The 18165-nt window shown below is 32.5% G+C and overlaps 2 protein-coding genes across 2 annotated transcripts; both read left to right on the forward strand.

Moving 5' to 3' along the window:
- The first annotated feature begins 1664 nt into the window (after window positions 1-1664).
- Window positions 1665-2991, forward strand: LOC143558857 (putative protein phosphatase 2C 8). The gene is made up of 3 exons (XM_077047612.1): window positions 1665-2288; window positions 2476-2581; window positions 2666-2991. Exons 1-3 carry the CDS (start codon window positions 1665-1667, stop codon window positions 2965-2967), a joined length of 1032 nt encoding a protein of 343 aa, XP_076903727.1. The 3' UTR covers window positions 2968-2991.
- Window positions 2992-15784: 12793 nt separating this feature from the next.
- Window positions 15785-18165, forward strand: LOC143558858 (spermine synthase-like). Its single transcript, XM_077047614.1, is given in 8 exon segments — window positions 15785-15979; window positions 16162-16310; window positions 16391-16495; window positions 16593-16665; window positions 16747-16818; window positions 17456-17651; window positions 17751-17871; window positions 18033-18165. Coding segments are annotated over 8 exon segments (927 nt in total). The 5' UTR covers window positions 15785-15828; the 3' UTR covers window positions 18093-18165.

Raw genomic sequence — 18165 nt, forward strand, 5'->3', positions numbered from 1 at the left:
TGAGATACATGAAATGAATGTATAAAGGCTAGAATTACATGAAAACAAGCATAGTCTGGTTCGGTTAATTTCGGTTAACCAAAATACAAAAACTAACCAATTTCCGGTTAATTAGGTTTCTGTTTAGTTTCACTGGTTTAGGCTCGGTTATTATTATTCACTAAAGCAAACCCAAGTGCCACATCATATTTTAGCAACTACCCATCGAACTCGAGTGTCATATTAAATTTCTGCAAAAGGTACCCTACATAGCATTCCCTCTCTTTTTTTTCTTCGGCAAAAGGTAACCGAGATTCAACCCAAAAGAAGTACCCGCACGACCGATGAAAAACACACCAGCTAGGTAAACTCAGCCGCCATAAGATCGATCGAATGATCGATATCGACAGATCTAAAGATATTTTACAGTAAAATATAATAAACAATTAAAAACCATAATGTTAAGTAATCATTCTGCTTCCTAACAACCCAGTATCCTCCATCCACGTGTCGGATACACCGAATCCGTTACCCCTACGTGTACTTTTCCACCATTTCCCGTACTAACAGCCGATATCCATTATTTTCACGTCACCACCTCACATGTGTGGCATCCTTTTCTTATGCATATTCATTCAATCCGATCTACTCAAATTTAGTAAATGAAGTTTTCAAAAATGATCTCCACAAATATCTTTTGACGACGTGATAGACTTTAACGTGTCTTTCACGACCTGTTAGTAATTAATGTGCATTTTTCACGACATGTTAGTTTCTAACGCGTCTTTTAGGAAATGTTTACCCTATTAATTGTCTTTTTTAATTACATTATTATAATTAATTTTAGACATATTTGGTTTTTTAATACCTGTGATGCATAAAGTTTTATAAAGTTTCAAATATACCATTGAGGCGTGCTTATTTTTATCAACGTGTTGTTATGGTCAAGTTTTATTGAGCATCACGATATCAATTTTATACTCAAAATTGAGCAAAATTTATGACAACATACAGAAAAAATAAACACGTCTCAACGACATATTTGAAATTATATATAAATTTATATATTAGAAATTATAAAAAAAACAAATATGTATTAAATTAATTATAATAATTTAACATTCAAAAAACAATTAATTTGTTTAGCATATCGTGAAAGACGCGTTATAGGCTAACAGGTCGTGAAATGCGTGTTAAGGCCTAACACGACGTTAAAGACGTGGTTTTAGAGGACATTTATGAAAACTTTTATTTATAAAGATAAAAATAAAATATCTTTTCCTTAATAAGACATTTTGAGAATGTTTTCATCAATATATATTTGCTTGCTTCTTCAATATTTGTGACTATCTATCTAATCAACAGGAACAACATTTCATATTTGCTTCTTCAACATCTGTGATTTGTAAAAGCATCCTATTTATCCGAAAACAACATTCAACAGTTCTACTCCATTTCCATTCCATTCCATTCCAACTCGATATTAATTTGGTTGTTCAATATTTGTGATTTATAGAGCATCCTATTTATCCGAAGTTTGGAACGTAACATTAAACATTCCAATTCGATATTTGCTTCTTCAATATTTGTGATTTGTAGAGCATCCTATTTATCTGAAGTTCGGAACGTAACGTTGAACACCCCAACTCGATATATATTCATTTGCTTCTCCAATATTTGTGAACATGATGATCAACAATATGGATCACGCGATTCCTTCATCGCCGGCGTTTAATAACTGCCGGCAGACGGCAGGTTGTTCCGGTGGATCTGACGTGGCACGGCGAGCGGAGCTCCGGCGGTCGAAGGTTTCGGTACCGTCACAAGGAGATGAGTCTTTATTCAAACGAAAACGGTTCGAAGTTTGTGACAGTGAAAACACGGATAGCGAGTTTCCGCAGCGTTCGTGTGTCATCGGAAGGCGAAGAGAGATGGAGGATGCAGTGAGTGTAGTCTTAGGGTTTATAAATGATAATGATTCAAGGAAATTTGATTTTTACGGAGTTTATGACGGTCATGGTGGCTCGAGAGTGGCGAACGGGTGTCGGGAGCGGTTGCATAAGGTATTGGCGGCCGAGATGGCGGCCGGGAGTGGACGCGTGGCGGAATTGGATTGGGAGAAGTTGATGGTTGAGAGTTTTGAGAAGATGGATGAGGAGGTGAACGAATCGGAGCTCGTTGGATCGATGGGGTCCACCGCCACTGTGGCGGTGGTTGGTGAGGAAGTGATAGTAGTGGCTAATTGTGGTGACTCGAGAGCGGTCCTTTCGCGCGGTGGGGCCGCTCTGCCGTTGTCTAATGATCATAAGGTAGTTAAAAGTGTAAATCTGTAATGATTACGTGAACGAGCTTTCTTGTATTAATGAAAGTGAATATCATAATTTATAATAAGTGTTAATGGTTGATTTGTCATAGTTTAGATTATTAAATTTCATTTAAATTTCATTTTGCTCATTTTAAGTTACGATGATTTTAATATTTGATTTCTATACGCAGCCTGATAGACCGGATGAGTTAGAAAAAATCGAACGATCGGGAGGAAGGGTTGTTAATTGGAATGGGCAACGAGTAATGGGAGTTCTTGCTACTTCAAGATCTATAGGTAAAAAAAACTTGCTTATTAGTTTTATTTTGTTTGTTAATATTAAAATTTCACGAATGTAATCGGTTTTTGTATTATTGGTAGGTGATCGACAATTAAACCCGTATGTAATAGCAAAACCGGAGGTTACCGTGACTAAAAGAGAAGATGGAGACGAATTTATGATATTAGCTAGTGATGGTTTATGGGATGTTATATCTAATGATTTAGCATGTCATGTTGTGAGAAAATGTATTGATGGAAGGATTACTTATCGAAGGAGATCGCAACAATTGAATGATAACCAATACAGATTGGCGAATGCTGCTACAGTTTTAACAGAACTAGCAATGGCTCGTGGTAGTAAAGATAATATAAGTGTTATCGTTGTGAATCTTAAAGATTAATCAGATCTCATGTTGGCTAGTCGTATTTTTTACCTCTCAACCCCGATCCATGTTTTGATGGCATTTGTAACGGTATGACTTTTACATTAGCGGGTAGAACTAGAGGGGTGCATGGGGTCCGATGACCTTCAATTGGTCAAATAATTTATTAACACAAGAATTGAACGTAAAAGAATATTTGTAGTATGTGGTAGAGTAGTTGAAGTTTTACAATCTTATTTTACCTCCTTATAAATTTTTAATAAGTTAATAAGTACAAAAGTGCAACTTGCTAATTTTTTTCTCTCACATCAAAAACAATTTCAAACACCTTATTTATTTTCTAAAAAATTAATAAGTTGAAAATAAGCATTCCCAAACAGCCCTTAAATAGTTATGGTTTTGTTAAGATGTTAGTCCAACTTTGTATTTTCCAACTATGATAATAGAAATTAGTACATAGATTCCAATCAACTTGGGTTATAGGACCACCCCCATTGATGAAATGGTTTGGGTTGAAATACTATTTGAAAAAGAAAAAAAAATATAAAATTCATCAAATATGGCCAAACCGGTTTGCTCTCACAACCTAGTTTGCCAACTTCCATCATGGCTATATGTCATTCATGTATTGGTTCACATTTTAATTTATTTTTCCTTTTCTTTTCATACTAATTAATTTTAACACTAAAATTGTTTTTCCTTAATAACTTTAAATAAATAAGTTTTTAAAAAAAATCTAAAAACACAGTATTGTTTAGTTTTTTTTTTGAACACACAAGTATAAATTTTATTAAAAGCATAAGATTGCAAAAAAAATATATGTTTATAATAAACTAAATATTAATCATTACTGATATACGTTATCCGACACTTATCAACTCCGTATTGTTTCGTAAGATTTTTCGGATAAAACTTATTATCTAAACAATTTAACATTATCTGATTAAATATTTTTTAAAATATTTTTAAGTTAAATATATATTGGTTATTTTTAAATACAAAAATTATTTTTATATTTATAAACACTTTTAATAAAAAAACAACAATTATTAATAAAATAACAATTACAAATTATATTTATTTAATAAAAAATATTGAAGTTTGGGTTGTTAATGAGTATGAAAAGTTTGGGTTTGGTTGGATTAGGTATGTGGAAGAGAGATAAATTAATTTTATAATAAAGTTTGGGTTGGGATGGTTTGTGAATGAGAATGGTCGAAATTGTATATGTAGAAACATATGATGTTTTTAAGTTGCAAATGCAAATTTGCAAGACAAAAGTAATAGGCTTGTATAAATGGTCTGTATTTAATTCACAAAAAAATCAAGAGAGTAAACTTAGATGACAATATACCTTATATATCTCATGTATTACTTAAATTGATTCTCTCATAACATACCAAATTTTATAGCATATTTGCATGAATAAATGAACAACTATGATATGAGTGTGATAAGTATACATCCTCATATGAAATAATGGAATGTAGAAGCAAATACTTCTTGAATAATTATCAAATTAAGTAATAATTGGAAAAATAAGTAAATATATAACTATGATAATACAAAACTATAGGCTAATGAAAAACAATTACTTAATAATTAATAAATTGTTCGCTCGCTATTATCTTGATTTAACACTTAATGAACTATATCTTTGAAAAATCAAATTGTACTTGCCAGCTTTTCACATATGTGCCGGAACTGTTATGTTATCAGGGTTGGGTTAATGTATTCAGATGTCTAAAACTAACTACAATGATAAGCTTTTTATTTTTTTTATGTGCACAACACTAGAAGTATCTAATAATTATGGAATATGAATGATATTCATTGCTAATAGACACGAGGCCTTCATCCTTAGCTTGTAATCCATTACTCATCAGTGAGTTACTAATTCTGTAAAAAAACCCGCTTTCAAAAACCCATAAAATGATCCGTATCTTAGATAGAAGCCTATAAAACTGGAGGCCTAAAGCCATGGTCTGATTTAGATGGCCCAAGAGTCGGCCCTGACTGTTATAAATCATATGTCCTTTATTGTCTCATTTGGATAATCAAACCGAATTCAGTTGAATAATAACTGGTTTAATTGGATAACCAAACTGAATAAATCTGTTAAATTTAGCTCGGTTAGACACATTTTTAATTTGGAATGGTTTGGGTAAACAAAATATTAAAAAATAACAAAATTGAATCAATTAATTATCCAAAAAAATAAACAAAATTGAATCAACTAATTATCCAAAAAAGACCAAAGTAATGAAGACCCCCGCATTGATTCAAATCTATTTTCCCTTATTGGGCCAGAGCCCAGAGAGCCTCTTTATTGAAGCCCAAAGTAATAATTTGTTTTCACATGAAAATTAATAAGGTAGCGTTTGGTATGCAGGAATGACAGTAGGAATGAAATGATTCATTACGTGAGAATGAAAAAAGTGGTGTTTGGTTGCTCAATGGAATGGAATCATCCACTACACATGGAATCCCATACCATCAATACCATTCCTTCCCACACCCCTTCTTTTTTTTTCATTCCATTCCTACTTCACCCTACTTTTTCAACAACACTACCATCTATCCACCACCACCACCACCATTGGCAACACCACCAACTCCGCCGACACCACCACCGCCGCTGCCACCGTCGCCACCGCCACCACCATTTTCGTCGCCGGAGCTACCACCGTCGCCATTGTAAATTTTTTTTTTGGGTTAAAAAATATTTTGAGATATGAGTGTTTTTATTATTTCTATTTCATTTATACATTTTTTTTGGATTCCAAACAATAAAAATTAATAATTGATTTCATTCCTATAGGTTAACCAAACAAGACAAAGGAATGGTAATGATCCATTTCATTCTCTTGTCCATTTCATTCCTTCTCCGATTTCATTCCCTCTTCATTCCATTACCTCCAACCAAACATACCCTAAAAGTTCATAATCATATAATGCCAGGAAGTAAGAATGATGACTAATAGAAAATTCTTTGATTGCTCCATTTATAAATTATAATGTAATATATTTTTTTAAAATCATTCATAAAACATATGTTAGGACTTCATACCTTATATGTGAAACAAGAATTGGAATAACTAAATCTAGAAACATTTAGGTAGCGTTTGGTATGCATGAATGAAAGGCGAAATGGAATAGGCCATTATGATGGAATGAAAAAAAATGTGTTTGGTTGGTCAATGGAATGTAATCACCTATTACTATGTCCATTTCATTCCCCTAAAACACCCCAAATTCATTCCATCCGTCCCCCTTGTTTTTTTTTCATTCCATCCCACTTTCACACTATGTCACCTTCACCACCCTCCCACCACCGTTACCTATTGCCCTCTCACCACCCGCCACCACCACCTCCACCGCCCGCCACCACCCACCACCGCCTTCGACTCCGCCACCGGCCACCACCACCCTCCTCCGCCGCCTGTCACCACCACCACCCACCTCCACCGCCACCACCTACAGCGCCGGTCACCACCGCCACCACCAACCATCGCTCCCGCCATCACCACCATCGCCCACCATCGTCACCCGCCACCACCACCCACTATAGCACCACCTGCTACCACCAACAATCGCTCCTGGCTCCCGCCCATCGCCACCGCCTCCCACCACCATTACTACTCGCCGCCCATCGCTACCGCCCGCCCACCACCACCATCCCACCGCCACTCACTACCATTTTTATTTTATTCCAACTTTTCTAGCTTATCAGAAAATAAAGACTAATAATTCATTTCATTCCCATATGGTAACCAAACATATCAATGGAATGGTAACTATCCATTCAATTACCTTGTCCATTCTATTCCATCGTCCATTCCATTACCCCATACCAAACAGACCCTTAGAAGTTAAATTTGAAATGTGTTCAATTTCATAATTAGCTTGTAAATAAGTGTGGGTAGCATGACCAAAGAAAGAAATTGAATTGTAGTTTATAATTTTTCTTTTTGAATCTAGTTATCTAGTTACATAGAAAGTTAAATCTCAAAACAACTTTTATATATTTTTCAAAAGAATATACAATAGAGTCAATAACTTTTATATTACTACTACTAATATGGTTACGATTATTATTACACATCTTTTTTTAAAAACCGATTTCTTCCTAAAACTTGTGATTCATTGTTAAATGTTGATTACGACAACACGTTTAAACTTGTAACAAGGTTAGCCAATCTTTGCTGCTTTAATGATAAACACCTATCTCGTTACGAGTCTATGACAGTTAGTCTAAAATTACCATAGTACATCTAACATTACCATGATGCATCTAAATTTGTTGTAACGAGCTTCAAGCTGTTTTAAAAGCTGCTTCAGACAAGGCGACCAAACATGAGAAGGCGTGCCTTGACAACTAACATGTATTTATTCCTTTTGCTTTTGACGTTTTTGGTTTGCTCACGCCTGAAGCTGTGGAGTCAGGGGCTGACCTAGCTATTTAGCAGGGGTAACCTCCGCTACCCCTCAACTTTTCGGCGATAGTGTAAAAGTTATTTTTTTGGTAGATTTTCGTATTTGGTTACCCCTGAAAAAATATGACGTTACCCCTATTTGTTTAAAGCTCAACCAATTTAAAAGTTCAACCAAAGAAAAGCCCAACCAAAGTTTAAAGCCCAAACCAATTAAAACCCATTAACCATTTTTCAAAAATAATACTCGTTGTTCGGAAATTGGAAACTAGCCAGCCATCAAACAGCGTTGCACAAGACACCACCACTCGACACCATTTTGAGGTTGAAGGTTTTAATATGGTTTTGGATATGCAAATTCAAGAACATGAAAATAGATTCAGTGAGATCTCAACTAGTTTGTTAGAAAATATGTTTGGTTTAAATCCTTGCAATTCATTTTCTAAGTTTGATATATCTAAGAGAGTGTCATTTTATGAGATGCGTCTGAATGATTTTAGTAATGAAGAAAGATGGTGTATTTCGGGTGCTGATCTTACGACCTTTTATCAAAGTTTAAAGGAAGATGATAAATTTGCAAAAATGAGTGTAACGCGTGAATTTGCTTGTGTAATTGTGGAAACGGGAAAACGCACCACTTTTCCTTCGGTTTATCGAATATTGAAGCTAACGTTGGTTTTACCGGTTGCAACCGCAACCACTGAAAGTTGTTTTTCTAAATGAAGCTTATCAAGATGGATTTGTGCAACTGAATGGGTGATGAGTATTTGAACAATGCTTTAATTTGTGCGATCGAAAGAGAAACGCTTGATAAAGTAAAAGAAGAGGATGTAATGTCTCGATTTCAATCTTTCAAAAACCGAATAGGAGAAATTTGCACCATATGTGTTTAAATTTATTTAATATCGTGTTTCTATACATCAAGGGCGGCTATGAGGCAGGGCTGGGTGGTCGACCGATCCCGGCCCGACACCCCGATAGGCCTGAATTTTTATTTGTTAATTATATATATTTTTAAAAAATATGTATTTTTAATGTTTAAACCCAATTGCACAACTAATTTAAGGGCCAATTTTTTTCGCTTTCGGCCTAAAAAAATTTCACGATTCTCGACGAAGGCCCTAGTTTACATTGTGTGAAATACGGTAAAAAAAATTTTTTGAACGTTACCCCTGAAATTAATATCTAGATCCGCCACTGTGTGGAGTTACTTACCCAAGTTCAATGGGTCATGCATAGTAATGCTCCAAGATCAGCGAATGTGGTTTTTAGAAGATTGAGTTTTGTAAATAAAACCTTATGTTTCAATGTAGTCACTACCTTGCTTATAATAGCATTCCTTAAAAAAATGATTCATAATTTAACCCGTATAGAGACTATTGGTTTAACTTTGTTTTAATAATAACTAGACGGATGCCCGCGTGATGCGGCAGGTGCTTGAGCGCAGACCCTGTTAATCACGTAACACTTAGGAGTGTTCATGGTTATGGTTTGGTTAAAACCGTGAAACAGTTTATACCAGATATCAGTGTGGTTTCACAGTTGATATTTTTACTTTTGGTCGGTTGGCTAAAATTATTCATATTATGATCCTCTAAGGTATCATATTTTGTTGATGCTTAGTTAGGATTGATGTAACTGTTAAATGAAGAATTATTTTAAACAACATTTGTTATCATAGCTTAAACTGTGAAACCAAACCAGAACCATACCGTAAGTAACATTTTGGTTTCAATTTTCAATGGTTAAGTTTTGGTTTTGGACGACAAAAATTATACTAACGTTAGGCTCACAAGTTTAACTTAAAAAACCATCAGAATCGGCATTGAACGCCCTTACGTAACATATTAGTTTGTTTAAAATTTAAAAATTATAGCAATATAATATTCAAATTAAAGAGAATAAAATGTTCGTTTTTATGATGCAATTTTTCTACAAAAATACTAACGTATGAAAATGTTAATGTCGTTTAAAAATCATGGGAGGAAGTTAGTTTAAAATTGAAATTAAAAACATAATATGGTTTAAGATGAGGGGGTAAATTTGTAATTTGGATAAGTTATGTTATGTTTAAAAGACAACTTTAACCCTATTAACACATGTACTTTATGCATTATAATTTGTAAAACTCTTAAAATCAAGTATCTTAATTTACTCTTTTCTCATGTATTATATATAGTATAGATATAGATAATAATAATAATAATAATAATAATAAATAAATAAATAAGAAAAGACATGAACATGAGGTGAAAAGGTCTCTATAATATTATCCTTAATATTATAGTAGGGGCTTAATTTGGGAAGATTGGCGTAGTTTTAGATGGAAATAGGAGTGTTTTGATGTTGCTTTGTTGCTGGTGTTGTTTTGGTTTTGGTGGATGTATTGTTGGTCTCAATGTTTTAAAAACCGGTTTTTTACTCGTACCGGATTGGACTAAAAACTGGTAGAACCGGTTGAACCGGGTTATACCAGGAGGTTCAACCGGTTGAATAGTTTACATTTATAATTTCCTATAAATACAACTTTAACTCCAAAAATAACCTAAAAGTAGATGATTTCATAACAAAAAATAATCAAAAAGTTAGTCCATATTAAAAAATAATACAAAAGCATTCAATTTTAAAAAAATCGGTCCTCTAGTTTACACGCTTGAATATTAATTGTTGGGTTAAAAGTAATTTTGATAAAATATGGGCCTCAAATATCAAAAATTTCTTGGACATAAAACCGGTTTGCCGGTAAAAACCGGTATTTTAGAAAAAAAACCGCTGGTATGATATTCTAGTAAACCAGCCAAAAATACCGGGCTTAAAATACCGGCCTACTGTGCGAAATCCTGTTTAACCGGTTCAACCGGCCGGTTTGAACCGGTTTTTAAAACACTGGTTGGTCTAGAGTTTGTGTTTTTAATATAATTTTTGTTGGTTTTAAAAAAAAAAGATATTATCCTCAATATAAGGCTATAAGCAAACAAATAACTGCCACACAAAGTCTCGGGCTTTGTATTTGTAGGCCCATCCTTTTGACGCACGTTTGTGGGTCTTTAAATCAATCGAAAAGACACGCCATCTCCACTTTGGTGGGATGGTAAAGGCTTAGGCCTTTAGGTGAGAGGTCCAGGGTTCGATCCCTGGCAATGGCGGTTTATTGTAAATAGTAGGAGGCAAGCTTAAACATTCAAAAAAAAAAAATCGAAAAGACACACGTGCTTGAAAATGTTGTGCGCGTGGCTATTATTTTTATGGGTGTTTGGTGGAAACAAACATGATTCATGACTCACCAAAGTGAAAAAAAGAAAAGAAAAAGAAATTGCAATTGGTATTCTGGTCTAACGGTACGTGGATAACGGTTAAGGTTTGGGCTCTTTCTTTGTTTCGAAACTTAAATTCAAAGAGGGTTTTTTCATAGTGATAAGTTTCCTTTTTAATGGTGTTTCTGAGTAAGTCAGACTTGAAACGTTAACATTAGTATAGACAGTGGACATATCTCTTAGAAAAACTCAGGTATTGAGATAGTTAAAAATCGTGTTTAAAAAAGAATATAAGAGAAAGTAGAACGGTTTGAAATATGAAATGTTTATGGTGGGTAACCAGGTGTTCAAGTGTTATATCAAAATAAGAAATTACTTTTAAAAATTCAATGGTTTTGGCTTTTTGGGCGTGTATGATATTAGTATGGACAGTTGACAATGTTGTAAAAGTAGGTTTACAAGCCCGAGTACTCTCCGAGTACTCGCTACAAGGTATGCTGTCGATGAGAGTTTTCTATCACTCCGCCTAGTTACTAAGAATCGATAAAAGTGGTCAACCTCAGTTAGAATCACATATAGTCGGCGATCTTGTGCCAATTTTGACTTAAAAATTTAGCATAATTCGTATTTCTATAATATTAAAGAACAAATATTATTTGTTTTTAATTAATAATTAGCAATTTTTAAAATAATTTATTATTTAAAAGTGTATTTTTCTTATTCATATTAATATTCACATATTTTGTTACAAATATTAGTAAACTAATGATATTTTACATGTATATAATATTAAAAAATTAATTTTCATTATATTTATCATGTCCAAGTACTCTCCGATACTCCCCGAGTACTCCGAGTACACTCAACTCCCCAGTCGGCCACCTAGGGTCCGCCTAGCGACTTTTGCAACCATGACAGTTGACATACCTTTTAGAAAAACTTAATCAGGCATTGAGATAGTTACAAATCGTGTTTAAAAAAGAATATAAGAGAAAGCAGAACGGTTTGAAATATAAAATGTTTATGGTGGGTAACTGGGTGTTCAAGTGTTATACTAAAATATGAAATTACTTTTATAAATTCAATGGTTTTGGGTGTGTATGATATTAGTGTTACGTGATTAACAAATCTGTTTACTCGTATCGAAATCGAATATACCTTATAATAAAAGAATTGTTAAAAATGTAATTAAATATTTTATCTTACTCGTTTACTCCTATATTATCATCATTATAAAAATTAAAGCCAATTGAAAATGCATAATCGTTTTGCGCATGCTATTCTCTTGTGCATGTGCATATTACTTTACCATCATCAATCAATTAAATTTATATAAATTATTCGCTATTATTATTTTTTAAACTACCAACAAAACATACTTTATTTTTTTAAGTATTCATTATTAAACTATTGAGATTGGTATAATAATATAATTTCTAGTCTGTGTTTAGAATTTAATAATTTCATGAAATAGTTGGAAATACGATAATAAAATAGAGTAAAAGAAAATATTCATTGTATAGATTAATATATATAAATAGAAAATATGATGTGATGAATGATTTCCAACAAATGTGGTGCGCAAATGTATGATGAATTTTGTTATATCAAAACAATATATCAGTTTAGTGTCATAGAAATTGTATTATACCATTTTTGATGTTTTAAAATAATATATTAGAAAATGTTTAAAAATAATATATTAGAAATGGTCTTAACCGAGCTTATTTATTTATTTTCATTCTATATTATAGATGCTATTTTAATATGTAAATCCCATGCCACACATATATAACGTTTATATTTTCATGCTTATATATAAATGTAAGCTCTACATCAAGTGACCCGCACCCACTTTATAATGTTTTAATTAGATAGTTAAACGGATTCAAATAAACCATAGCCACTTTATAATGTTTTAATTAGATAGTTAAACGGATTCAAATAAACCATAGCCATTTTATGATGCTCTAATTACCAAACTCGCCCGTTAAACGTGTCAAAACGACATGCGCCCACTTTATGATGTTATAATTATCAAAATAGATCGTTAAACGAGTCATAATGCTATAACCACTTTATGGTGTTCTAGTTACCAAAATCGGCCGTTAAAGGGGTTTAAACGACTCATACATATTTTATGATGTTATAATTACCAAAATAGTTTTCTACTGGTAGAAGGTTTGTTTAGCTCTTATCTAGATTTTGATTTAGGTTGAGTTACAAGACTCGTTTTCTATATCTGTTTAAAAGACTGATACTACTTTGAAGATTAGGTTGATTTTAAAAGACTGTTTCACAAATATTTGGCGTAGCGGCGCAGCTTGTTGCCCGCTTGCCTTCTGTTTCGATGTAATCCAATAAACAATTAATACGGAAATTAATCAGAAATAGATGTTGATTTTGATTTCGTGTTAAACTTGCTTATAATATTGTGGGTTAAATCTTCGAGTTTTTTTTAAACATCATGTCAAGTAAGCCAATGAGCGACTGGCTAGTGTCACAAGTCATCCTGGCCAACAAGAACTCTTCTTTCCTTTTAATAACCACTCTTCCAGTTTTGCTATTAGCTTTTGTGTGAACAAATATTTGTGAAACAGTCTATTTATAACATTTTCTAGTGAAACTCCCTATGAAATTATTATTATTATTATGATGATGATTATTATTATTATTTTTATTATTATTAATGGTTAAAGTGTAGCTTTTGAGAAATGGCAAAACAGTTATACTTCCTTACCAACAAGTCAAAAATCATTTTGTATATCATATAATTACACTAAAAAATATTACATTTCTCTTTTCTGTTCAATTAAATAATATTCTTTATTACAGTTTTCTCTCTCCACCCTATAATTTACAAAAAAATCACTACCTTTTTCCCAAATTTACAAAAAATAACTACATTTTTTCTCTTCACCTTATAATTTACACTCACAACCTCACTTTATAATTTACAAACCCTTCTCACATAATTTTAAGAGATGGGTTGGGAATGCTCTAAAACAAACTATGTGAGTAGGAACTATATTCGTAATTTTTATGAAACAAAAGTCATAATCTAAACAAATCACATATAATATCAGCAGTGTTACAGTTGTTAAGAGATAGCCTTTTAATTACTGTTAAGAGGCTCTAAAACTAGGAACTCGTGAGCCAAGCTTATCTAAAAGGCGAGGTGGTTGGTTGGGAAGATGAGACGGACAATAATAAAGTAAAAAAATTAGTTTAGAAGATTAATACTTAAAATAATAAATAAAGATTATATTTGGTAAAAAGTTAGAAAATTATAATAATTGTTTTCCAAACACGTGTATAACTACCTATGTTTAATTATCAAGTCTCTTATAATATTAGTTTTGTTGCAATTCTTTATTACTACTAAAAGTTTGCTTTTATAAAACTTTTGTTTTCTTTTTATTTATATTATATCACTCTCACGTTGATAACAAGGACAAATCCGTCAATTCCCAACATCCATTCGTATGCGTATATATTATACATATGCTTCTGTTACTATTTTCATCCACTTTTCAAAACCCAAAAGGAGCCCAAATTTTGACAGCCTTTGTGCCTGTAAATTGTGAGTTCATTCATTTCAATTATCTTTTTAATATTTTCAAAGTAGGTTAAATGTAAATCATATGTTTATGCTTAAGTTGTAGTTGAAACAACTTGTGATTCATTAATGATCTGTCGATATTAGGATAACTTATCACTCGACCCTATAAGAAGACGTTAGTCAATTACTAGGGAAGAGTGGACATAGATGGAGTTAAACGTACCATACTTAGACAATCCTCGCTTACCATCAGAGAAAACTGTGTACGTAGTTGACACAATTGGTACTCGCTATCTACAAACATAATCACATTATCTCAGTCTTTAAAGAAAATAAAGTTTCTCAAAGGGTCATTATTTCTTATTTTCCAAACTTTCCAAACAACGAACGTTCTGACCTATTTTTACTTGTGATTGAACGTTGATGTTTACGTGTCGATTTGATTAGATTTTTCGTGTTTTTCTGCATCTTGCTTTTAAAAATAAGGTTGATCCTCCAGATAGGATATTCAATCCCTACATGTGTTTATGATTCCTGTTCTCAATACACTATTTTTTAAAGAGAAATTGATCTTAAAGTGATATAAGGTATCTTATTTGTCGTCTGGTATCAAGTTATTGTGGAGGAAAATTTAATATCTTAAATAAATATAAACGAAATCTTTAAAAGCTCTCTGGTTGCTTTCTACGTACATTCTCTTAAGCCATCAGATTGTTTTATTTATAAATGAAGGTTTCTCATGCGTTTGATCCCGAATTCATGGGTATGGGTCTCACTAAACCCAGATAACTCTTAAACGGGTTATAACATCTCATTATATTAAAAATAAATCTCACCAAATATTTGAAATGAAAATCCTATAAAACAAGGATATACTAAATTAATATCCATTTAAAAAATATATATATATATTATTTATATTAAGAAACAATTTTATAGTAAAAAAATAAGTGGGTCATGGGTCTCCACCTAATCTAGATAGCTTTTAAACGAGTAATAACATCTCATTTATTTGTGAAACACTTTCATCATTAAACCATAAGTATATTATTAACATATTTACAATAAATAAAATTAAAATCCAAAAAAATATATAAATATTAGAAATGAAAAATGAAAACAACCTACCCCCGTAATACGGGGGGATAAAACCTAGTTTATTTATATATACCTAGTGCTGAATCAATAAGAGATCTCACTAATTAAGAGGTAACATCTGAATCATTCGGCATGTCTCTAAAACTTAACCATTAAGAGGCTCAATGAGCCATTAAAAGGTATAACAAAAACATACTCTATCCGTGACTGATTCAGATATAGTCTTTTAATAGAATCATTAAGAGGCTATCAAACAGCTCCTAAGTTATTATATGCCTCATATAAGTTCGATCAGGAAAAAATCCAACCATTCAAAATTCACGTTTCGGTTACTATTTATTTTTTTTGACACGCAACTTAATGATTGAAGATTAAAGTATGTGCTGTAAAGTGTGAAGTTTCTCTCAATTCAAACTTTTTTGCCATATTTCTTTTATGTTACTATTTTTTTTCTTTTGTTTATATACGTGTTACATATCTGTAATGAGTTCATATTGATTTATTATAGAAGCCGGAACTGGTGAAGTAAGTAATGAGTCAGAACTTGAATCACGAGAATGACACGGCTAATATCCCGGCATGTTGCTTGAAAGCCCGGGCTTTCGCTCCTGATGCTGAGCTGGAAGCGAATTGTCATGCAACCGTTGTTTCAGGATGGTTCACTGAGCATCAGAATCCATCTGGTCATTATCTTTTATCACTTATTTGCATACTTTTGTTATGTTAATATCTTCATTTTATTTTCAAAGAAAGCTATAGAACTTGTGATTATGAATGTTAACACCCTCCAGTCGTCTCAAGACGCAAATTAATATAAGTTTTTGATCGTCGATATATACTGATCATCATTATGTTATTATGGCAGATAAAAGTGACAAAAGAATGTACTTCAATAACCCTATGTGGCCAGGTATTCATATATACTTTTGATCAATAACGATGAACTATATAGAATGAATTATTCAGGAGATGATTGCTCATCTTCCCCTTTGTTCCATCAAATCACCAAAAAATGTAACTTTACTTTAATATTTTTAATCCAACTCTTTATTTTTAAATGTAATTATTTAATGCTAAAAACAAGATAATCACAGGTCCTGGTTGTTGGTGGTGGTGACGGTGGGGTGCTTAGGGAAGTCGCTCGCCACAGCTCAGTAGAGTTGATTGATATATGTGAGATAGATCAGATGGTTATAGATGTAGGCGACTTATCAGTTTTATTAAATATTTTTTTTTTTAAAAAAAATTTGTTCTATTTGATGGTTATTGTCATAATTCATAAGTCTATCTTTGTAGGTTAGTAAGAAGTTCTTTCCCGATTTAGCTGTTGGCTTCGAGGATCCTCGTGTTCATCTTCATATCGAAGATGGTATTAACATCTTCCATATTCCGCTTATGCTTTTTATTAACATAACGTAATGCGTTTTTATCAACTATCTAATCTTAACAGCTCTTGAGTTCATAAAGCATGTTCCAAAAGGAAAGTATGATGCGATTATTGTTGATTCGTCTGATCCTGTCGGTATGTTTTTAATTTTATGGTAGTACATTTACTTGTCTTCTTTAATTATGGCTAGGGGTGGCAAATGTGACCCATGGGTTGAATGAGTTGTAATAAAATGTATATAATGGGTCAAGCTAAAAAAAGAAAATAATTGAAACGGGTCAAAACAGGTTGACATTTCTTGAAGGTTTTTTTTTTTTTTTTTTTTTTTTTATTTATGGAACGAGAAAAACGAAGGAAACTTTTTAGTTTTTTTTACTTTTTTAGTTTTTGATTTATATTTCGAGTTATGATTTTTTTAATTACTTTTTTTTGAATTTTTTAATAAGGGGTTTGTGAAATGGGTCAAGATGGGTTGAGATTTCATAAACTCCTCACTAAAATATTCAAAAAAATAATTTAGAAATCATAACTCTAAATCTAAATCAAAAACTAAAAAAGTAAAAAAACTAAAAAGTTTCCTCTGTTTTTCTCGTTTCATTAAAAAAAATATCTCAAGAAATGTCAACCCGTTTTGACCAATTTCAATCATTTTCTTTTTTTAGTTTGACCCATTATACGCATTTTATTACAATTCATTCAACCCATGGGTCACATTTGCCACCCTAATTATGGCTGTTCGTTTACGTATTTTTGTTATTGTATTTTTAATTAGGTCCTGCTCAAGATCTTGTTGAAAGGCCATTTTTTGAGATGATTTCAAATGCATTGAGGCCTGGTGGTGTTCTTTGTAACATGGCTGAGAGTATGTGGCTTCACACTCATCTAATTAGTGATATGATCTCTGCGTGTCGCGAAGTATTTAAGGGGTCGGTTCGTTATGCATGGGCTAATGTCCCCACTTATCCAAGGTGCGTTCAGTTAAATCTCAGCTTTATTCAGAAAACTCACGAGACCCACTAATACCCTGCTAACAGTAGCTATGTTGTTATTATTGATTGGTTATGTAGTGGTGTGATTGGATTCATACTGTGCTCGACGGAGGGCCCACCCGTGGATTTTAGAAACCCTGTAAATCCTATTGAGAAGCTAGAGAGCGAAGTCAGCAAGCCAAGATTTTATAACTCTAAGGTAAAAACAATATCCTTACAATAATAATTTACTCCTAAAACAAAACAATTAAGGATGTTACATTCATTAAAACAAACGTAAAATGCGTTTGCCATGTAGCAAAGTTTTGAGATAAATTACAACCCGATCGACCTTTATAAATTATATATTTTTTTGAACAGATACATACGGCTGCATTCGCGTTGCCATCTTTTGTGAGGAAGCAAGTGAGTTGTCTTTGAAGCTTATTGTACCCATAGACTGTTAATATGACCCCTTGGTGATTAAGTTAGGGTGTACTTGTTTTTATTTGTT

This window comes from Bidens hawaiensis, unplaced genomic scaffold (assembly GCF_021521415.1).
Source record: "Bidens hawaiensis isolate Kalapana, Puna unplaced genomic scaffold, B.hawaiensis_p1.1 tig00019661_1, whole genome shotgun sequence".
In the NCBI taxonomy this organism is placed as follows: domain Eukaryota; kingdom Viridiplantae; phylum Streptophyta; class Magnoliopsida; order Asterales; family Asteraceae; genus Bidens; species Bidens hawaiensis.